The sequence below is a fragment of the Emydura macquarii genome, unplaced genomic scaffold (assembly GCF_026122565.2).
Source record: "Emydura macquarii macquarii isolate MOO-44397 ecotype Brisbane River unplaced genomic scaffold, CSIRO-AGI_Emac_v2 contig_2636, whole genome shotgun sequence".
NCBI classification, from domain to species: Eukaryota; Metazoa; Chordata; order Testudines; family Chelidae; genus Emydura; species Emydura macquarii.
In genome coordinates, this window is record NW_027132773.1 from 38,978,823 (window position 1) to 39,002,906 (window position 24,084).

Consider the following 24,084-nt stretch of genomic DNA (forward strand, 5'->3'; position numbering starts at 1 on the left):
AAGTCAGAAAGACCAGCAAGAGAATGATAGGTCATATGAATCAAATAAGCTGTCTCGACAGGATTAGTTTTATGAACAGTTGCTACTGGATGAAGAAAAAAACAGAAGGTATATGAGCTGCTATGTAATGTGCCATGTCATTGAATAATGATGAGCATTATAAAGACTCCACTGTGGAGTAGAGCCAAGCAGTCAAATTCTATTCACAGCCAGAAAACCCCAAAACAAAAGGGGTAAGTTTATCAGATGGCTTTATGTCTAAGTTTATAGTCCATTGTAAACACAAGTGAAAATCAGTGCTCTTAGATTTTTCTGTAGCTCCCATCTGAGCACTGTCACACTACTCACATGTAAACTTGATGAGTGATATATATTTATGAGAAAACCTCAAAGACTTAGAAAGATTCTAACAAGCCTCAAAAGGGAGAGCCTTGTCTGAATCCTGCATGAACTTATTTGAATTTTCTCATTTCCATTTCCAGCCTTCCCACATCCTCATAAAAAAATTCCAAAGTCTGGTATACTCTTATGTCCCCACATAGAAATATCTCTCCTGTTTCTCTCCAAAGCTAGCCATGCGATTTATATACACCTATCTGTCCATATACCACCCACCCATTGAGATTGCTTGCTCTCTTGTCTAACTCTCTCTCGATTCAGCTATGCTATTGCTATCTGCAGTTTTTTGCCTTGTCAGACTGCCAGTCACTCCTTATGCTTCTCCCACTGCAAAGATTTACTGTATATGGTATGTTGTGTAGCAGGGGTAGTCTGTGTCTTTACTGTGAGGAGTCGAATTGTCAGTGTGTACCATAACAAGTTTTTTCAGCAATCAGCCAATAAAAGCAGGTGCCAAGTCACACAAATCTGACACTAGCTGATCTGATTTACCCAAAACAAGCAGTACAGAATCAATAGCAGCAATCTGTTTGGCATTATGTTCAGTAGCAGGATCAGAAAAATACAGCACAACTGAAACAGAAAAGTTAGCAGCAGTATCATAAATTCAGCAGATTAGCATTAGATATGGGACAGTGCTATGTGGCTCCTAATGTGTCAACACTGCAGTGATTATGTACCAATTGGGAATTCATGCTTCTGGGGTTATTTCTGGAAGATCCTCTGTGGGTAGTTGGTAGAATGTGCTGGAGAGCTGACAATTAAATTGAAATATGCCTCTTGTTCATCGCTTAGATACCATGGTAGATAGTAGAAAAAACAATAGATACATTAGAAAGGGTAAAAGCATGGTCATGTTGTTAATGCATTGGAATGGGAATCAGAAGATCTTGTTTCAGTTCCTAGCTCTGCCACAGACTTTCTGTGTGACCTTGTGTAAATCAATTAACCTCTGATCCCTATGGACATTACTTCCAGTTTACCTATTCCTTCCAAGCCAGCTTCCAATCCCATAGGTGAGTCGGGAACTTGGAATGGCTCACATGGTGGGTATATTTTGGATGTTAGAATTAGCTGGGGCCAGCATCAGACAGCAGACAAACCAATCTGGAAACCTTCCCGATTCCTTAACTAACAATTGTAAAACAATTGACAAGTCAAATTACCAGATATGTCATCCTCCTACAAATTGATCATTATTATCAGGATTAAAAGAAAATTTCTTTTTTTATATAGACACCTTTTTCATTGACAAATTTCTTAAGAAATGGGCCAGATCCTGAACTGATGTAAAATTAGCATAGGTCCGCTGAAGTTAATGGAAGTATCTCAATTTACACTAGTTGAGGGTCTGGCCCATTGTTTTAATGAAGAGCTTTTTGGCCATCATATGATCCCAGGACTAAGACACTTACACTTCGGTTCAGATGCCCAAAGTACTATAGGATACTTTACCTACGGTTATTTGCAGATATCGGCCAATTCTTGTAATACCTGAGTCTTCATTTCTTTAACATTTTACACCTAAATACACTGTACCATCAGTTAAATTCTGCTTCCTTGTCATTGCTGCATTCTTTTAGTAAGTACTGTAACAAATTGGTTTCAGGAATTTCAAAACTTAACTAGCAGCTCAGCAGTGACTAAGTGGCTAAAGTTATTTTCAGAGCAAAAAGGAGACAAATCACAAAGACAGCATCTATTCAGTTCACTCCTGCTTACTGATAAGCCACATCAGGCATGGTGCACCACATTGGGGGTTGTGCTGCCAAAGAAATGAAGGAGGACACAATAAATAGAAGAAATAGTCTGGAAGGAAAATCCATAAGGGAAATTTCACAAAAATATAAGGATGTAAAGAAAACTGTCAGTGTTTTCCAAGCACACATTTGTATCTCATTTATAAGGGCTATTCCAGAAAAGCTTATTATAATTTTCAGTATGAGACAGCAGATGAAATATAGAAGGGATATTAAAGCAATCAGCAGTAATGCTGTGTCCTTGGTTATCATTTCTTCACAGTAAGACTAGATTCCGCTGGATACAGGAGAGCAGTTCTCACAAGAATGTGCCCCCTTTTGGGTTAGATGGGGTTTACATCTCAGAGCCTTGTCCCAATTACTGCAGTGGTCATGGGGACTGTGTTTCTGGAGTCTGTTTCTGTGACTTGGGCTATACAGGTAAGGCTACATTACTTATATGTGACTTCTGTAAGCATCTTTGTGATGAAATAATATTTAAAACGTATTATCTCAATTATTTTTCTCTGCTGTAGAGGGAAAACATGGTATCATAAATTTCACAAGCCTGCAGTGAAAATCTTTTTATTTTTTAAATTCAGTAAAAGCACATTTCATAAGCTAGTAAATCCAACACTGCCAAAATGGAACTTTACAAGAGCACATACACTAGTGATGTTTTCTGACCATTACGACCTTTGAATGTTGCCGTACATATAAATGGGAAGAGAGAGAGAGATAAAAGAGAAAACTGGAGAAAATATTGTAAACTAAAAAGTCTGCTTAGAATTTTTTTGGACCATCTTCAAAAGAATTCCTTCTGTTTTCAGTCCCCTGGCTTTGAGATGGCATGTGACCAGAAATGAACATATGTTATGACAGGCCTTCTGTGGAAAATTCTGTTCACTTGTGGTTTCAAGTGTTTTTACAAAGAAAAAAAATGGTGATTGACACAACCAGTTGCATATTCAACTTTTCTCAACCTCTACAATAGCAAAGCAACAAACTAATATGTTTTGCACTTAAACAGAAGCAATAGGATAATACATTTTCTGTTTGCAAAAAAAATGTGTTTGATGATCATAAAATGTGGCAACATTCACCTTTTAAATTAAACATGCTGCTCCTCTAAGAAGGGAGATTAAGGGAGAGAGGCTTATTCTGCCTAGAAAGGGTCTTTGTAAAGAGGATTTAATGGAGGTGCAATCGTTTCATCATGGAGCTGTCTCATAAGAGTCTAATATGTGGAAGTAATAATACCGTTTACCAATTTACTGCATCTGATCTTTACTGTTCAGCACTATTTCAACAAAGCATCTCCTATATATTTTTTTCTTCTGAAGCCGCACATGGAACCTGTGTGTCTAATGTACCTAATCACAGTGAGATGTTCGACAGGTTTGAGAGGAAGCTGAGCCCTCTCTGGTACAAGATAACTGGAGGTCAGGTTGGAACAGGCTGTGGAACACTCAGTGATGGAAAGTCTCTTTACTTCGATGGGCCTGGAAAAAGGGAAGCAAGAACTGTCCCTCTGGACACCACAAATATCAGGTCAATAGCAAATACGGCGTCTCAGAAAATGTATGTATATTAGTATTGTGTCCCCTGTGTTGCTACAGCAATAAGCGAGAGAAGGTATGAACCATTCTTTTTTTTTTTTTTTTTTACTGCAACCAATATACTGTTAAGGAGCATCTTAGAGAGAAAATGCAGCATACTTCAGCAAAAATGACTTTTTTGGGCAAAATCCTTCCCTTCCTTGAAAAAAAAAAAACTCGGAAGGGGAAAAGTTAAGATATGCAAGGGAATGGCAGCCTTAGAAAATGTGATCCATACACCCCTCTGGAAGGATGGCTTAGCAGCAGGTTCTAAATGGGACAAGCAGGATGCATGGCTTTGAAATTATACAGAACCAGAGAATCCATGAAGAATCTATGCCTCAAACCTGCAGAAAGCCTCCTTCTTCACATTCTGTCCTGAACCCTGTACATCCTGACAACATGGCCATTGTCTGCCTGCCTGCTTCTGTGCACTATCTCCATCTATAAGGGGTGTAGAAATTGGAGTAGGAGTTAATTCTGTAGGGTCAGTAATAAATAATGCAACAACTTGCCACATCATTTATGGTGATTTCTATGGGATCGTATTACATTGAGTAGGCACTCCCTAACACCCCCATTTTTCAGCCCATTTACTCCTCAGAATAACCCTATATATTTAATGTGTGTGCAAGGGCCTCAGCAAGATTGCTGGCATCTCGGAGAGGGGGCAGCATGCAACATAAAAACAGCTGCCTTTTTTGTGTGTTCCGCTCATATTTGGCAGATATTTGTGTGCATTTGCTACTCCGTGAACCGTGTGACGGGGGGAGCACCTAGTGCTGTGTCCTCAAAGGTCACTTAAGATTTTTGGAATCTTATGTAATAAATAACAAATAGTATAATATCTGAAGTAAACACATCACAGTAAAGTTCATATGCAAATTGTACTTCTCCAGCCACACAGCGAACCTATTGTAAAACACAGGGAGTTTCTTCACATTTGTACTTAGCCGCTTTAAATGCCAGATGTTCACATGGATACCTTTATGGTTTTATAAAATTTGAAACAGTTTTAATTTTTTGTAATGTTTCAAACTTTACAGACTTGGAGTTAAAGCTCCTTCTTGAACCTTTTAAACTATTATCATTCCTGGTTTCCATGAGAAAGCTGTCATGCTTCTCAAAATTGCCCCAGTAATTTTAAATGCCTGTAGTGACACCTACTGGTAAACTAGTATGGAGCCCTATTCTCAAAACATGACCCACTATAGCAAGAGCACTGTTTCACCAGCAGTATTTACATCGTTTAGGCTGCCAGTATGATACCTGGATGCAGTTTTATCACTGATTAGTCACTGACTCCTGTTCTTAATGGTTGTTCCCTGTGGCTTGCTTCACTATCAGCTCAGTGAATGTAGTCACTCATGGGGCTTGCCTGGCAGCTGCAGAAGCTAGATAAAAACTGTGGAATATATTTCCAAGTAATGACATCTGGCGCCCATCTGTGTTGCAGAGTCTGTTGTTAATGGCTGTGGAATAGTCTCGGAGATTTGTTTGGGGCCAGACCCTTAAAAACTGGTTGAGCAGGCTAGTTCTCCTGCAGAACAATTTCATCTTACTAGTCTTTCTATTTGTGAGACACTACTAGTCATAAAAAAGGGATTTCATAATAGAACTGTAAATCTTTTCAAAGCTGTCACCAGCTAGTGTTTAACTACCTGAGTGCTATTTTATACAGACATATACAGGTCTGATAGTGATTTTCAAAACCAAGCAAGGGGGGGTGTGTGGGTCTACATTGGCTCAGTTCTTGAGATATGGGATTAGATACTGACTAAGCCTCTGATGGACATGACCTTGCTAGTCTCATTCTAGTTCCTGTAGACTTGCAGTACATAACAAACATAACACACAGTTTTAGACAAGTGAGCATGGGTACAAAGTATGCTCTAGAGAAGCCAAGAAACAGAGGCAGAGGAATATGATAATATTCATGCACAGCTGTGCCAGTGACATTTGTGCAGCACCTGCTCTGCACTATGCTTAGCAAATGTCCGACAGCTTGATATTGAGCTCACCTCATAGCAGTGCAAATCAGGTGTGCCTCCAGTGAAGGAAATGGAGTTACACTGGTATGAAACCAGCGTTAGTGAGGATCAAACCCTTGGTCTTTCACTTTCATAAACCTCAAATTCACCCACAAAAATAAGTATATTTAAAATAACAAAGGAAAATGTTCAAATAGATTATGTGAGGGCTTTGACAAGATCCCACACAAGTTAAATAGTCTTGGAGGGAGAGGCAAAGTATTGTCATGGATCAAAACTGGTTAGGAGACAGAAAGCAAAGTGTAGGATTAAAAAGTCAATTTTCATCATGACAAAAGGTGAACAGTAGGGTACCTCATGTTTTTTTACTAGGTCCCACTGTTGCTTAATATATGTATTAATTATCTGAAAAGCAGAGCAGGGGAGGGATGAGTAGTGAGGCAACAACATTTGCAGATGGCACAAAGTTATTTAGGTTGGTCATGGCCAGAGAGGACTATGAAGAATTTCAGAGACCTAAACAGGCTATCCAGATGGGCACATGACGCCAAAATGAATTCAATACTGATAACTGCCAAACAAAGCACATTGGAGGGGATAAGTTAAACTCCTCTTTCACCCTACAGGATTCAAATCAACTGTTTTAACTCGTGAAAGGGACCCTGGCATCAGTATAGACAGCTCAGTGAAAACCTCGGCTCAATATGCAGTTGCAGTCAGAAAAGCTAACAAAATAGTTGGGTGAATAAGGAATGGGATGGGGAATAATACTGAAAATATTATAATGCCATCTTATACCTCAGTGGTGTGGCCTAACCTGGAATACTGTGTGCAACACTGGTCACCTGATTTCAAAAAGGATATTGTAGAATTAGAGGCGGTGCAGAGAAGGGTGATGAGAATGATCAAGGACATGGAAAAACTCTAATGTGAAGAGGGATTGAAAAGATTGGGATTGTTTACTTTAGAAAGGACACAATTAAAAGGGGACATGATAAAAGTATATAAAATAATGTATGGTCTAGAGAAAGTCAATCGGGAACTTCTGTTCTCCCTGCCTCATAATATTCAATTAAATTACAAGGTGGGAAATTCAAAGTTGATCAAAGGAAATACTTTTTCACAAAACATGTAATATACCTGGAGAACATGTTGCCACAGGAAGTTGTTGAGGCCAAATGCTTAAGTTTCAAAAAGGGACTGGACATTTATATGGATACCAGGAGTATCCAGAGTGATCATCATAAATAATAACAAAAACTTTAGAAGGGATATTAACCTCATACTTCAGGTTAAGCCAATCTCTAACTATTAGGGATCAAGATCAGACCCAATGTGAGGAGCAGATTTTCCCACAACTGCCAATTATCAGATTCTTACACGTTCATCTGAAGCATCAGGGACCAGCTACTGTCAGGGAAAGGATACTGTAGTAGCTGGACCTTGGCTCTAAACTAGTATGGCAATTCCTATGTTCCAATGTACACATAAACACTGTGAACTAGGATTACTGGGGTTTTAGTTTTATTGCTAAAATAATAATAATAATAATAATTAATAAATTAATTAATTAATGTGTCTTTGACTTTCCCCCATATTATTCTCACAAGAGCTACCAGATCTCTAACCCTAACCCATCCTCCAAGCAAGCCCAATATTGAGCTATTTAGACAGTAATTTCACAAGGACAGAAGTTCAGGTGGTTTTATTGTCTCACTAATGAAACCACATTAAACTGCTTCAGAATCATTTTCTCAAGTTCCGTTGAAGTTTTTTTCAATGTTACTACATAGATACACTTCACTGTATAACCGTGCATTTATTAAGCATGGTATCAACCATCCACACGAACCCTGTGTGCTCTACCCCACCCCACTACCTACTTGGGAAAAACTTCCATGGACATAATAGGTTGCTTGATTTTGGTGGAAACTTTACCTAAATTAAGGATCACTGAATAGTGACTTAAATAAAAAATCCTCATGAGTTAGGGAAAATAGAGTTGTTTATACTGCATATGTGCTGTGATATTTCAACAAAAATCTAACGATGTTATATTGCTCTTGTAAGAAGATTTTTTTTTTTTTTTAAACAGACTGGTTCAGTTTTATTTACAAATTGGAAGCAAAACAACTGGTACTCTCTGCAACAAACCAAGGGCCAGGAATGAAGGTAATGTCCCTTTTCATTTGAAACCAGTTTTTAGCAGTGTTTTTGTTCATTGGTCCAATTTTACAGAATAAAATCATTACATAGTTAATACAAATCAACTAGCTGTCCCCCTTTTATGAAGGCTATAAAAGTAATTTTTTAATAAAAAACAAATAATCTACTTCTAATTATTGTTTCATATTTTGAATTCCTATTTACCTCCAAGCCACACAAATAAGCTGTTAATCTTATTATACATTATTCACCTCATGAATGCAGAATTATGAAACTGAAGCTGAAGGAAATATTATTTAGGCCAAAAAAATTAATCTTTCCCATCTGTTTGCCCTCTTATTTTTCTCATGTCCCTAGGTTGTTGCTTTTTTGAGAGGGGAAGTTTGAGGGGTGTTCTGAAATTTGTGCTTTGTAAGAATAAGGAAGTTACTCAGGGGCAGATCCTCAGCTGTATAAACTGAGGAGGTGGTGGAATCTCCATCAAAGCTCCAGCTGAGATGATTTAGTTGGGATTGGTCCTGCTTATAGAATCATAGAATCATAGAATCATAGAATATTAGAGTTGGAAGGGACCTCAGGAGGTCATCTAGTCCAACCCCCTGCTCAAAGCAGGACTAACCTCAGCTATATCATCCCAACCAGGGCTTTGTCAAGCCTCAGCTTAAAAACCTGTAAGGATGGAGATTCCACCACCTCCCTAGGTAACCCATTCCAATGCTTCACCACCCTCCTAGTAAAAAACTTTTTCCTAATGTCCAACCTAGACCTCCCCCTGCAACTTGAGACCGTTGCTCCTTGTTCTGTCATCTGCCACCACCGAGAACAGCCTAGCCCCATCCTCCCTAGAACCCCCTTTCAGGTAGTTAAAAGCCGCTATCAAATCCCCCCTCACTCTTCTCTTTTGCAGACTAAACAAGCCCAGTTCCCTCAGCCTCTCCTCCTAAGTCCTGTGCTCCAGCCCCCTAATCATTTTGGTTGCCCTCCGCTGCACTCTCTCCAAATTGTCCACATCTTTTTTGTAGTGGGGGGCCCAAAACTGGACACAGTATTCTAAATGCGGCCTCACCAATGCCGAATAGAGGGGAATAATCACTTCCCGTGACCTGCTGGCAATGCCCCTCCTAATGCAGCCCAATATTCCATTAGCCTTCTTGACAACCAGGGCACACTGCTGACTCATATCCAGCTTTTTATCCACCGTTACCCCCAGGTCCTTTTCTGCAGAGCTGCTGCCCAGCTGTCGGTCCCCAGTCTATAGCTGTGCATGGGATTCTTCCTTCCTAAGTGGAGGACTCTGCACTTGTCCTTGTTGAACCTCATTAGATTTCTTTTGGCCCAATCCTCCAGTTTGTTTAGGTCACTCTGTATCCTATCCCTACCTTGCAGGGTATCTACCACTCCCCCCAGCTTAGTGTCGTCCGCAAACTTGCTGAGGGTGCAATCTACCCCATCCTCCAGATCATTAATAAAGATGTTGAACAAAACCGGCCCCAGGACCGACCCCTGGGGAACTCCGCTTGTGACCGGTTGCCAGCTAGACATGGAGCCATTGATCACTACTCGTTGAGCCCTATGCTCTAGCCAGTTCACTATCCATTTTATAGTCCATTCATCCAACCCATACTTCTTTAACTTGCTGATAAGAATACTGTGAGAAACCGTATCAAAAGCTTTGCTAAAGTCAAGGTATATCACATCCACCGCCTTCCCCACATCCACAGAGCCAGTCACCTCATCATAGAAAGCAATCAGGTTGGTCAGGCATGACTTTCCCTTGGTGAATCCGTGTTGACTGTTCCTGATCACCTTCCTCTCTTCCAAGTGCCTTAAAATGGATTCCTTAAGGACCTGCTCCATGATCTTTCCAGGGATTGAGGTGAGGCTGACCGGTCTGTAGTTCCCCGGATCCTCTTTCCTCCCTTTTTTGAAGATGGGCACTATATTTGCTTTTTTTTCCAGTCCTCAGGGACCTCCCCCTGTTGCCACGAGCTTTCAAAGATAATAGCCAATGGCTCTGAAATCACCTCAGCCAACTCCCTCAGCACCCTCGGGTGCATTGCATCCGGCCCCATGGACTTGTGAATGTCCAATCCTTCTAAATAGTCTTGAACCTGTTCCTTCAGCACTGCGGGATGTTTGCCTCCTTCCCATTCTGTGCCACCCAGTACAGCAGTCTGGGAGCTGATCTTGTCTGTGAAGACAGAGGCAAAAAAGGCATTGATACCTCAGCTTTCTCCACATCCTCCGTCACTAGGTCGCCTCCCTCTTTCTTTAAGGGGCCTACACTTTCCCGAATCTTCCTCTTGTTGGCAACATGCCTGTAGAAACCCTTTTTGTTCCCCTTCACGTCCCTTGCTAGCTGCAACTCCAATTGTGCTTTGGCCTTCCTCATTTCATTCCTGCACGTTCGAGCAGTGTTTATATAATCCTCCCTAGTCATCTGACCAAGCTTCCACTTCTTGTAAGCTTCTTTTTTGCGTTTAAGTTCGCCAAAGACTTCTTTGTTAAGCCAAGCTGGACGCCTACCATATTTGCTATTCTTTCTGCACATCGGGATGGTTTGCTCTTGTGCCCTCAATAAGGTCTCCTTAAAATACAGCCAGCTCTCTTGGGTTCCTTTCCCCCTCATATTAGCCTCCCAGGGAATCCTGCCCATCAGTTCCCTGAGGGAATCAAAGTCCGCTTTTCTGAAGTCCATGGTCCGTATCCTGCTGTTCCCCTTTCTTCCTTTCATCAGGATCCTGAACTCGACCATCTCATGGTCACTGCTGCCTAGGTTGCCACCCACTTCTACTTCCCCTACCAAATCTTCCCTGTTTGTGAGCAGCAGGTCAAGAGAAGCACGGCCCCTAGTTGGTTGCTCCAGCACTTGCACCAGGAAATTGTCAGCGACATTCTCCAAAAACTTCCTGGATTGTTTGTGCTCTGCTGTATTGCTCTTCCAGCAGATGTCAGGGTGATTGAAGTCTCCCATGAGAATCAGGCCCTGTGAACTGGAAACTTTGAGCAGGGGGTTGGACTAGATGACTTCCTGAGGTCCATTCCAACCCTAATCTTCTATGATTCTATGATATAGTTCCATTGGAGACAGTAGAGCTATGACAATTTATGCCAGCTGCGAATGGGCAACAGGGGATGGATCACTGGATGATTACCTGTTCTGTTCATTCTCTCTGAAGCACCTGGCATTGGCCACTGTCAGAAGACAGGATACCGGGCTAGATGGACCATTGGTATGACCCAGTATGGTGGTTCTTATGTTCTTAGCTGAGCATCTGGCCCTATATGTTATAATTGTGTAAGGGGAGCTGGGAACATTACATAATTATTTTATTGACGTTACATGCAAATGAACTCAACATTCTATGGAAATGTAAGATACAGTGATAATCAGAATTGTTTTTTAAAGCTAGCTTGTCCTGCATTGTTATGGCCATGTTCTGCCAGTTGAACTGGGTATGAAGCAGGGGGGAGTGATGACTGCTGTACTATGGGAATACTGATTATAAAAAAACATTGAAAGTGAATCAAAATTAATTTTTTGTGTATTTCCTGAACGCTTTCCAATTTTCCTCCCAGAGTCTAACAGGACCACCCCCTGATTTGTCAGTTGGTTGTACAGCCGTTTGAAAATATATCTAAGCTTATGTATTCTACTGTGTACTGATTCCAAGTGTAATTGTGTATGAGCTCAAATAATATGCATTGTAGCAAATTACCTCTGCATGGTTCTGTACGCAAGACCAGGACTAACCTCAACTCATATAGGAATGCTGTCAGCACCATAGGGATACTGCTTGACAGGACAGGTGCAGACAAATAGCATTTTTCCACACTATTCAAAAAACTTGATGTATAAAAGATCTTACTCCCCATGTGATTTGCATCCCACAGATACTTCTCAGGCTTAGTATAATACTAGCAGTTTAGATGTAAATCTCTCTAAATCCTTGCACAAAGTTCTTAAAGCAATAAATTAAAGATTCTGGCATAGTCAAGGTGATGTCTTAATTTTCATATTTGGTTTTATAATCAGAAATATACAATTTTCATTTGGGCAGAAAACCAGTGGTTAAGGCACTGGGTTAGGTTGTGGGAGATCCAACTTCAAGTCCCATTTCTATGGACTTCCTGTATGACCTTGGGCAAGTAACTTAGCCTCTCTGTGCCTCAATTCCCCATCTGTAAAATGGGGCTAATAATGCTACCTCGCAGGGATGTTAAATGGATAAATAAATTAGAGATTGTGAATTACTCTGAGATCTAATGATAAAAAGATCCATTATTATTTATTATCATATAAGAATGCTTAAAAAGTGTGACCCCAGCTGAAAGTCAAGCAAAAAGTGTTTGTTAACATTAGAGCTTGATTCAGATCCATTTACACTGTATAATTTATTCAGCTAAGCAGTTAAAGAGGGTGAGAAAATTAGAAGCAAATAGGAATATAGAGGGCCTGATTCTCCCCTTATGTACATTGGTCTAAATCAAGATTAAATCCATTGGATTAAATGGAGTTTTCCCTGTTTAAATTGAGGGTAAGTGAATGGAGAAGCAAGACAAAGAAGTTCATTACCTTCTACCCAAGAGAGCCTCTTTCTCCTCTCACTGCAGTTTTAAACCATTTACATCAGTGGACTTCCTGATTTATACCAGCATAAATGAGATCAGGAATCAGGGCCAGAGTCTCATTTCATACATTACATATACAGGGCTTGAGTCTCCTCTCACTTACAATGGTGTAACTCAAAAGTAAATCCACTGACCTCAATAACATCAGTGTAAAACTGCTGTCAGAGAAGAATCAAACCCTCAATATATTAGTGGTGTTTCTTTCATTATCCTCTGTGATGGGCAGTGCCAACAAATTACTTGTGTCCACCGGAGCTCTACTGTGTTCTCATATATACCATATTAGATATAAGATAATGGAGATAATGTAACTTTTAAGGATGTAAGTACGCAGTGATAGTCAGGAACCATCTTCAGAAAGGACTGGGTTCCCAGCCTGCAAAAACACATCCTCTTAGTGATCCAAACAAACCACCAGGATTCATTATATTAAATAAATATTAAATGTATTAAAAGACCGTGAGTCAAATTCTTCCCACAGTTTCAGTGGTGCAATCTCTCTAGCTTCAGTTGGGCTGCACCAATGTAAACTAAAGGGAGAATCTGGCCCTGCAAGCTTACTGCTAATGCAAGCAACATATGACAATCTGTAATCCTGCCAACAGTAATATCCTACCAACAAAGGGCTCTCTTCACAAAAAGGTATGTGCTACATGAAAAAACAAACCATTTGCCTATGTCATGTCGCATACACCAAACCGATATAGGGATTTGGCTGAATAAGGGCTGAAGGATTGGCCTTATTTTTTCTGTTTAAGTAAATGACTTTGTTCATTTTAAATACAGGGCTTGTAGTTCAATACACAGATAACAATGGAATAACCTGGCATTTGCTGCGAGAGCTGGATTTCATGTCTTACTTAGAACCACAGATTGTTTCAATAGAACTGCCTCATGAAGCTAAAACAACTGCAACTGCTTTCCGATGGTGGCAACCCCAACATGGTATGCAATGCTTTACTAAAAACTGAATATGCAGCTTTCCAATAGAACAAACATCCAACCTTCCAGTGTTTGGAAATAAGGTTAAGGGCTATGGAAATTTTAATTTAGGAAAAACAAACTAAAAATGTATTATGCCTAGACAGCCACTACAGGACAGTCTTGGCTCTTGGACTAGTCATAGCTTACTGCTAAATAAAGCTTTTCTCGGTCATCATAATATTGTTGTTGTTGTTATTGTTTATACAGCACCATAAATGTGCATGGTGCTTTACGGAGCAAATAACTACACAGTTCCTGCACCAAACTGTTCACAGTCTAAGTTTAAATCAAACTTTATGATTGATAACAGACAAAAGGGAATGAGAAAAGGAAGGCAGTCCAAGTAAGTTTATATGGTTACTTAGGTGTTCTATTTACCATCCTGATCACTCTTTTTGATTGTACACTTTGCCTACAATTTATAAGCTGAAGTTAGTTGTCATTCTTCTCTTCCTCTCCTCCTGCTTCTCAGTTGATAGCATTAAAGGGGGATACAGTAGGAGAATATTCAGTATGAAAGTGTGGAGGAAAATCGGATTGTTGGGCTGTGGGCAGCAAGAAGAGGAAAAGAGGTGGGGTAGGGAGAAGGTGAATATCATCTGCACCAGAGGTTTTCAACCTTTTCCTTTCCACAACTCCCCTTTCCAGACTCAGACCCCCATCTTATCTAGTCAGGACTCCCTTTCCATTTAGCAATAGAAAGGGCAAGTTGTTGAGAAGCGCAATCTACATAGGAGTACTTCATTTAAAAATAGGAAAAGATCATGATGACACTAGTATTTCACCTTGAGAAATAAAAGGCCAGAAATATAGCTCTACTCTGGGTGGTGTATTATGACTTGAGCAACTTGTCAGGTGTGGTTAGCAAGGAGATTTTAATTGATTGAACTCTATCCTCACCAGAAGATGGTACTGGGATCATCAAACTATCTAGCTTTGTTGCATGCATAGTACAGACATAATAAATACCTTTCTGGGGCTCCACTAACCTTCCTGTTTTTCTGTTTGTAGGGAAACATTCAGCACAGTGGGCCTTGGATGATGTCCTTATAGGAATGAATGACAGCTCTCAGACTGGTTTTCAAGATAAATTTGATGGATCTGTGGATTTACAAGCAAGTTGGTACAGGATCCAAGGGGGTCAAGTAGATATTGACTGTCTCTCTATGGATACAGCTCTGATGTTCAGTGAAGATATTGGTATGTGCCACCAAAGGAAGGTCTCAATGGGCCTATTTTATAGGCTACAGCTGGTTTATGTCTTTATGAGATCCATTTTAAAAGATGGGGTATCTGTATAATAGTCTGTTGGGAAGGGGAGAAATGCTTTCACTCTATAGAGCTGAAAATGCTGAGTACAAGGAAAATGCAAACATAACTTACTGTTGAAAACATTTTTGTTCTCTTTTTTAGGAAAAACTCGTTATGCTGAGACTTGGGATTTCCATGTGTCAGCCTCCACTTTTATGCAGTTTGAGCTAAGCATGGGTTGCAGCAAGCCATTCAGCAACTCCCATGGCGTTCACTTGCAGTATTCCTTAAACAACGGGAGAGACTGGCACCTGGTGACTGAAGAGTGTGTTCCTCCAAGCATAGGTTGTCAGCATTACACCGAGAGTTCAATTTACAGATCAGAAAGATTCCAGAACTGGAAGCGAATTACTGTCTCCCTGCCACTCGCAACCATGTGAGAATTGTTGTGTTGGCTATATATCAAAATATAGGCTTTTTTGAACTAATCTGAAATCTATGCCTCAGTTTGGGAATTTTCTGACTACTTCTTAATAATTAAATATGGAATATGCAAGAAAATAAATACATCATCCCTTTAAACTGCACTTTAAAATATTTCAACAGATGTAATACAACATGCAAGAGTCTGAGAAAGTATCAAATTTAGTTGACTGAACTCTTGAGCCTTGCCTACGACCTAACCATAACTCGGGCTGTAAATCTACTAGAGGGTTTAAAAATGCACCAAATGAAGTGTCAGAAATTAATGCATTCACACATTTCAGAAGAAAAGCACCCTAAAATAAAGACATTTTGCCATGTGCACAGATAGGTACAATGCGGTTTCAGACCAAGATTTATGCACTTAAACGCTGACAATGATAGGTCCTCACATCTCCCTCCTTTCTCACATTTAATTAAGCCATATTCAGATCAGTATAGGAATGATAAAAGCTGTAAGTTACATAGCACAACAATGTAACACCCAATAAGGTGGAATTAATCATGACATTATAGCACATCAGAATGTGCTGCTGCTGCTGAACTTGCCAACCTCAGCCTCTCTGATGGAGAAGAAAATTCCATTTTTAGGAAGAAATAAACCCTGCTCCCTAATATGAACATGGTACAGTTCCAACCAAACATGGCAGATGTGCTGAGATTTGCCTTTCTGAATGAACTTGTTCTCCAAGTTTAGGAATAGCACTAAACTATGTAATGCTAAGTATTATTATCATTATTGTGATAGTAATACTTAGCATTGCACAGTTTAGTGCTTTACCTCTCCAAAACCCTCGACAAGTAGTAACTAATTAAGACTTGCACCCTATAAGTTAAATGATGTTACCTCCCTTTTACAGACAGAAAAACAGGTACACCAAAATTAGTGTGACTTATCCAAGATCACATAGCAAGTCAGCATCAGAACTGAGGCTAGAACTCAGCTCATGGCTCCTAATCCTATTGTGAAGTCCACTACACCATGCCACCTCCCCCAAATAGTCTTCTTCATACATGGGGCCCCTCCTCCTGATACTGTTGAAGTTAATGGGATTTTTGCATTCGGTAGTATAGATGGGATGGTATGGTATGCAATGCATTCCAGTCCACTTCCTGTTACCTGCCTGAACATCTACCTGCTCAGATCATCTAACCTATAGCATCTTTTTGTTTAGATTTTTCAACTTTTTTCCACCAGCTAAACATAATATACTGCATAATGAGCAAAAGTTGTCAATATATATATATATATTTTCATTCCTTCTTTCTTACATGATACTTGACAAAATCTTTCATCTGCCTTCTTATTCTAATGAAATTATAATTTTTTAAAACCCTACTAACAATACACAGGACCCAGTCCTGCTTCTGTATCAATGGGTACAAGACTGGGCACTCTGCTTTTGAATTGTAGTCTGACATACTGTAGTTTATAACAAACTGATTCATACAGAGTAACTGCTAGCTGCACTGAAAAGTCATTTGTGTGTGCAACAAGCTATTGAATATTAATGTATTTAATGCTTCCTGCTCAACTATATCGTGTTAAAGAGTGGACAGATCTGAACCATAAATCTCAGCAATGAATTCAGCATCATACATGTCTAATTGCAGACAAAGTACTATGTGTACAGTACTTAAAAACTGAGACTCAGAAAGTTATATACTAAAGAGCTATCAACACAATAATCCTAAAATCCTCAATCTGGTTTCATTTAAAATATACTCCTTTTAGAATCAGTTAGAATTTTACCCATGAAGGACTCCAGGATAGGGTTCAATTTCAACTGGAATATGTTTAATACGTTTAAGACATTTCTACAGCCTTTCTACAGCCTTTCCCAAATACAGATTAGAATGCCGTTTTTCAGACTGAGTTATGTTTGTTCTATTTTGCTAGCTCTCCCAGAACACGATTCAGATGGATTCAGTATGATTACACTCCTGGTGCAGATTCTTGGGCTATTGATAATGTAGTCTTGGCTACTGGATGTCCCTGGATGTGCTCAGGCCATGGAATCTGTGACTCAGGTCACTGTGTGTAAGTAGAAAAACCTGATATCATGTGCTGTTTTCGTAATAAAGTTGTATTTGAATTGTCCCAGATAGATAATCCCTTTTCCCCCTAATGTGTTATCAGGTGTGACAGAGGCTTTGGAGGTCCATACTGTGTCCCTGTTGCTCCTCTGCCTTCAGTTCTGAAAGATGACTTCAATGGTAACTTGCATCCTGATCTTTGGCCAGAAGTCTATGGTGCTGAGAGGGGAAACCTGAACAGTGACACAATCAAATCTGGAACCACTCTCATTTTTAAAGGGGTCAGATACTATTTAAATTCAAACAGTTAATAAAATATCAATACTCTTAATATAGCAAATGATTATTTTTCACCTTTGATATTATTTTCTGGCCTGTGTTATATTCACTGTGTTCAGCACATTTCACGTATTATTTTTCTGATTACTACTTTTGCTTCTGCTGTCATTTCTAACAAAGCCCCCCATAGTCACTGAAAGATGGGAATAAAACTCCATGATTGAGATTTTTCCAAGCCAAGTAGGGAGTTATTTCCAAATCCATTAATGGGCATTGTGTGTCTAAATGCCCTAGCTAGTTTTATAAATCTCAACCCATGTTTATTTTTGCAAATTTTGCATGAAGTGGATTATATATGTTGATGTTGTTGTTAATATGCCAGTGTTCCAACAAAGCTCCAGCAAATAGTCATAGCTGAGTGCTATAGCAGTTGAACAAAAAAACTTGAGAGAATATGGATTCAAATTAGAAGAGGTGCAGAGAAAGGCTACCAGACTGAGGGAAATGGATAGCCTGTTTTATGAGGGGATGTGGAGACTAGAAGAGCATGGGTTGTTTAACCTTGCAAATCAAAGGCTGAGCAGGGTTATGATTCCTCTCTATAAATACATCAGGGAAGTATTAGGGTCAGTAGGGGGAGAAGAGCTATTTAAGCTAAAGGAGAATATTGGCACAAGAACAAATGGTTATAAACAAATGGCCATGAATAAATTTAGGCTGAAAATTAGAACAACCACCAGAGGAATGAGGTTCTGGAACAGCGTTCCAATAAGAGTAGTGAAGGCAAGTCACCTAAAATGGAGCTTGATAAATTTAAGAATGGGATTATATGATGGGGTTGCCTGCAATAGGAGACTGGATTTGATGACTAAGGAGGTCCTTTCCAGACCTGTATCCTATGTTCCTATGGATTCAAAGATGTAACAATCTCATTGCATTGTACACTCTATCACCAGTACAAGCATCTTTTAGCAAAACTTGACAGTGTTATTAAGAATTCAATTGTTTGCTTTCTAGTTTCTGCAGCCCTCTATCTCTCACAGTTCTGGATATCTGGGCTGCTGTCCTCTCTCTGCAGGTCACGAAGGCAGAGTTTTGGTGCTGCCTGGTCTGGTTACACTCCTGCTTGCTGCTAGACTCTCTGACTCGGCAGCAGCAGACAGTGGTGGTTTCTTTCATTCCCGCTTGTCCTCCTTCTATTTTAACTTTTCTGCCCAGTTGTTTGGGCAATGGGGAGCAGCATTCTCATTCCTTGGCTTTCCTCTCCCTCCCTGGGTCTGTTAACCTTTTGGGGGTTTAAACCTCTCTGAGCCTCTGCTACAGTATCTCCCTGCTGGCTCCTCTGCCCCTTACAGGCACGGCAGAGCAGTCAAGAAAGCACCATGTCAAATCCTGGTGGTCCTCCATGTGAGGCTGCCTTCCCAGGCTCGGCAGATGGCAAGTTGTGCCCAGCCTGCACCCAGCCTTCCATCCCTAACTCTGTTAGATCCACACTTGGCCAGGCAGTGGGGTCCACTACCCAGTGAGGCAGCCATGACTGCATGGGGGGGGAAATGGACTGGGAACCCCAGTGCAAATCAGGGAGAGGCTGCAAAAGCAAGGAGGACCCTGACTACTTGATTCAAGAGATAAGTCTTAGGGGACCCCTGCAGAACAAATTGGGGAGGCTTGCAGGGCCACAAACCCTCTCCAATCATAAAGCGTTTTCTGAGTGCCCTGGGGAAAGAAGCAGGGCTTGTAATCAGCCCCCTCCCTCCCTAGCCAACCAGCTGGGAGGGCTCTGACAACGAGTTCCCCCTCCCAGAGGAAGTGGGACAGACATCTCAAGAGGGCTCCAGGCTCTAAGGGAAGCAAGCCACAGAAAGCTTTGCTGCAGCAGAACTACATTCCCAAAGCACGTTAAAAGATCTAAAAAGGCTAAAAAGGGAAAGAAAACGCACAAAAAATGCAGAAGAGTCCTCTGACTCCTCCTTCTCCTCCTCCTTCCTCTCCCCCACTGAGGAAGGTGAGCTGTCTGGCTCTGAAACCTGAGCATGCTTCTGAGAGTAAACGTCAGAGTAAATTTCTCCTCTCAAAATCCGCCCCGGAGGCTGCAATACCCCTTTACTCCTCCTTCAAGGAAGTGATGAGTGATTAATGGAACAAGTCTGATAAGCGCAACCATGTTAGCAAGAGCAACCTCAGGTTCTATAACATTCAAGACCTAAAGGGCTCTATTGCTGAGATACCGAAAGATGACATGCTGTAGCGTCCCTCGCCAGGAATATGTTTATTCCTTAAGAGGGGGAATTCTCTCCTAAGGAACTCACATATAGGAAGATGGAGGCCACTCTCAAAAAGGGCTTTGAAGCCTCTTCTGCCACCATCTGAGCATCCCTGTCAGCTACCTGCTTTGAAAGAGCAACTCTTTCCTGGCTGAAAGATCTCAATGCCATTAAGGAGAGAGATCACCCTGACTTTGGCTCCACTTCAAAGAAATTCTCCCTAGCAACAATGTTTGTAGCTGACTCCTCAGTGGATGCAATAAGATCCTCAGCCCAAGCCATGGCTTCCAGCTCAGTAGCCAGGCACCACCTATGGCTCCAACCCTTACAACCACTGTAAGCAAGTTCTATGCTCAGCCAAGTTACATGATCCTCTTTGTTGGAGAAAAGTTGGATAAAGTGATGGCTGACAGTGCAGCAAATCTAAGCTGTCTCTCCTTTCACCTCTAAGTGCCTTCAGGAGATAATATAGACCAGCCTTTGGAAAGAGGTGGTTCTTTCACTCCTCATCTTCACAGAGGTAGCAATAAAGAGACAATAGATTCCCCAGTGAAAAACAGTGGATTTGAAGTCTACGGGGGGAAAGTCTAAATGGACCTCTGCCCCCTCCCAAAATCCACTTTATGACAAAGATCACATAGGCCTCTCCCCAGAGTTGAAGCTAGGGGACAGGATTTTCCATTTTCTAGAGGAATGGGTTGCATCAACCACAGACAATTGGGTCAGCGAAATAGTAAGACAGAGATACTCCCTCGAGCTGCAGGCTCCACTCCTTCCATTCTTTATCCAGTCACCCAGCTCCTATGAACCCATAAAACACAATCTGATCCAGAACAAAATATTTCATCTCCTGGATATAGGAGTCAGAGTAAGTGTTCCCTTAGAAGAAAGGTTATCTGTGGTCTACTCCATCTTCTTCATTGCACAGAAACACATGTATCAGAGCTGTTCATGAACTCAAAAGGATCAACACATGGATGAAGAAAACAAAGTTTTGGATGGAGGCTCTGCCCTCTATAGTTTCATTCCTGTCCCGGGAGAGTTCTCGACTTCAGTAATTCTAATGAATATATTTCCATATCCCCATCAGATAATGCCACCACAGACTTCTGACACTCGCCTACACCAGGAAACATTACCTGTACCAAACATTCCCATTTGACCTGTCCTTGGCCCCTACAGTTTGTACAAAGAAGGTGGTGGTGATAATAGCCAGACTAAGATTGCAGGGAACTTTCCAGTAACCCTGTCTGGATGACATCGTGAACAGAGCTCCATCACAGTCAGCAGGTCACTGGACCACACCACAGACTTTAATTCTCCTTCAGGAGCATGGCTTCATCATCAGTGCCAAGAAAACTTCCCTGGTTCCAGCCAGGAATTTATTTTCTTGCTCCAGAGCCACAGAAGGCTCACCATAGTACTATGCCTCCAACTCCTAGGACTCCTGGTGTCGTGGATAGGGATGACTCCATGGGCACAGTCACACATCAAACATCTTCAAGCCTTCGTTCTGAAGGTGTGAGACCACTCCCTATAACACATCAAAGATCAAGGACAGGTTCCAATGGTGTTCCACTCCTTATGTTGGTGGTCAGTCCACGACAAAGACATGTCCGCAAAGAATGCCCATCTGTCTTCCAGATCCTTTAATCCTCACAATCAACACTCACTTGTAGACCCAAACAGCCCAGGACTTCTGGAGTCAGGAGGAAAAGGCTCACAGAATAAACCATCTGGAGCTGAAAGCGGTCAAGCTAGTTCTGCGAAGGTTCCAGACTACCCTGAAGGGGATGAGTGTCCTGTTTCAATCAGAAAGTACAACTGCAATGGCATATTTAAACAACCCAGGAGTTCAGCACTACATGAAGAAGCCATGGAAATATTGAGGTGGGTGGAACAGTTCCTCCTTTCCCTTAGAGAGATCCACATCAAAGGGGACCTGAACCAAAAGGCAGACTGGATCAGTAGGTGCAGGGTCAACAACTCCAAGTGGTGCCTGAATCAGGAGGTTTTTGATCTCATCGTTCAGTCTGTCAGCCTCCCTTCCACCGATCTGTTCACGGATTGTACAAACGCAAAGAGGCCAAAATACTTCACAAGGGAGGCAGACCCCATGTGCTTAGGGACAGATGCTTTATCACACGGCTGTCTGCAAGGCCTAATCTAAGCATTTCTACCCTTTCCACTACTGGGGAAGATGGTCCAGAAAATAAAAAGGAACAGGCAACAGTAAATACTGATAACTCCTCACTGACTGAGGAGACCTTGACTCTCAGACCTAATGTAGCCCCCAGTCTACCTTCCATGGAAACCAGACATCCTCTCACAAGGTACTCTTCTTCATACAGACCCAAAACAACTTCAACAGCCTGGCTATTGAGAGGGAAGCACTAGAAGGTCTTGACCTGTCCTCCAGAGTCATTAAGATGTTGCTTCCCGCTATGAGAGTAGCAGCACTAAAAGCATACACCTCTCTCTGGCCCATATTCAACAACTGGTGCCAAAAGCACAGTGCAAATCCCAGAAATCCAGGAATTCCAACTATTCTGGACTTCCTCCAAGAAGGCATAAACCAAGGTCTTCATCCCAGTGTTGTTGCACATTAGGTGTCTGCTCTTAGTAGTGTGCTATTCACAGGGTCCTGCAGCTCCCTGGCAGACAATCCATAGCTAGCCAGACTCCTTCAAGCAGTTTGATTAGCCAGACCAGTGGTCAGGCCACTCTTCCAAAAATGGGACTCCCTGTAGTTTTGAGGGCCCTGGCAAGCCATGCCTTCAAGCCACTGACATCAGTGTCAGCCTTTTATTTATCCATTAAGATTTGTTTCTTAGTAGCAGTCATGTTTGCCAGGAAAGTGTCAGAGCCGGCAGCCTTAGCTGTACAGGAAAATTACTGTGTGTTACACGAGGACAAGGTGATGTTCAAGACACTCGAATTCTTTCTTTCTAAGGTAAATTCCTCCTTGCACACTTGCCAAGAGGTTGTGCTTCCTTTGTTCTGTCCAAAACCACAACAGACAACTTCAGGTGGCACACCTTTGATGTCAGAAGAACATTGAAAATCTATCTCAAGCATACAGACTCCACAAGAAGATCAGGCTCTCAATTCGTGTCCTTCTACCCAAAATGCCAGGGACTCAGAACTTCCAAGTCCTCCCTCACAAGGTGGATTAGACAGCGTGTTGTAGAAGCCTACAAATCATCAGAGTTCCTGACCCAAAAGGGCTTGAAGGCGCACTCCACGAGACCCTAAGCTTATGGGTAGAACAAGCAAGTGCATCCACTTCAGAAATTTGCTAAGTGCCCACTGGTCTACAGCTAACATCTTCATTAAGCACTACAAGGTGGAACTTCTGTTTTCTGGAGAAGCCACTTTTGCCAGGAAGGTGCTTCAGAAATAATATAGACCTTTGAGGTACTTCTTTCCTATCAAACTTGTTTCATAACCCACCCAACATCTGTTTGCTGCTCACTACTTCCCGGATATCTAGAACTGCAGGAGAAGCTGGGCTGCAGAATGGGAAATTTCTTGCTGTTAATTTCCTTTTTGCTAGCAACATCTCCCATAATTTGACATATGCTGGATGGCTTAAGAGTCAAGGGTCAGATATTAAATGGACTCATTACCATACAACCATGTTCCTTGGTCTAATCTACATAGTCATTTTGTTATCTCTGGTTTATGTGTTGTTAATGATGTTATACAAGGTTTACAGTTTGGGAATAATTCATCTGGCAGCAAGTGGCAGCAGGGACAGTGTAGCCAGATCATGCAGCATCAAAAGGCTGCTCTGCCTCTGTGAGCTGCAGAGATAGGCGAGCAGCCCACACATCCAGAATTGTGGATGATGGTGCTAGCAGAAAGGAAATTATCATTAGGAAATTGTCAGTTCTTTCTCTATTTCTGTTTTTTTCTGGCATTCTTCCCTCCATGCATCTCTTACCCTACCTCTCACAATAAAATATAGCATAGTAATTTCAAGGGTTTTTTTTAAATATTAGGATCATAATTATCCATCCTATGTTATTTTTCTCACATAGTGTTGTTTAAAGTGATTATTTAAAGTGATTATTATTTAAAGATCATATTAAAAGATGCTACTAGAAAAAAAAGTTCAAGAATACTCATAAACCAGCTATAATAATGCAGATTACATAAAGCAGGCGTTACTGTCAGGCGTTAGGTATTTCTATAAAAAGTATATATGTCTGAATTCTGGAAAAAATAGTTTTCTATTTCAGTTCTGTTACTGGATTTT

At 41.1% G+C, this 24,084-nt stretch overlaps 1 protein-coding gene across 1 annotated transcript in view; it reads left to right on the forward strand.

The window, feature by feature from the left end:
- The window catches only part of RELN (reelin), a 434,942-nt gene that overhangs the window by 336,994 nt on the left and 73,864 nt on the right, over positions 1–24,084 (forward strand). Inside the window, exons 29-36 of the mRNA XM_067564502.1 lie at positions 2,422–2,579; positions 3,482–3,689; positions 7,823–7,899; positions 13,312–13,470; positions 14,521–14,709; positions 14,923–15,196; positions 17,144–17,284; positions 17,384–17,561. Coding sequence (XP_067420603.1) covers positions 2,422–2,579; positions 3,482–3,689; positions 7,823–7,899; positions 13,312–13,470; positions 14,521–14,709; positions 14,923–15,196; positions 17,144–17,284; positions 17,384–17,561 — 1,384 coding nt within the window. The remainder of the gene's footprint in view (positions 1–2,421; positions 2,580–3,481; positions 3,690–7,822; positions 7,900–13,311; positions 13,471–14,520; positions 14,710–14,922; positions 15,197–17,143; positions 17,285–17,383; positions 17,562–24,084) is intronic.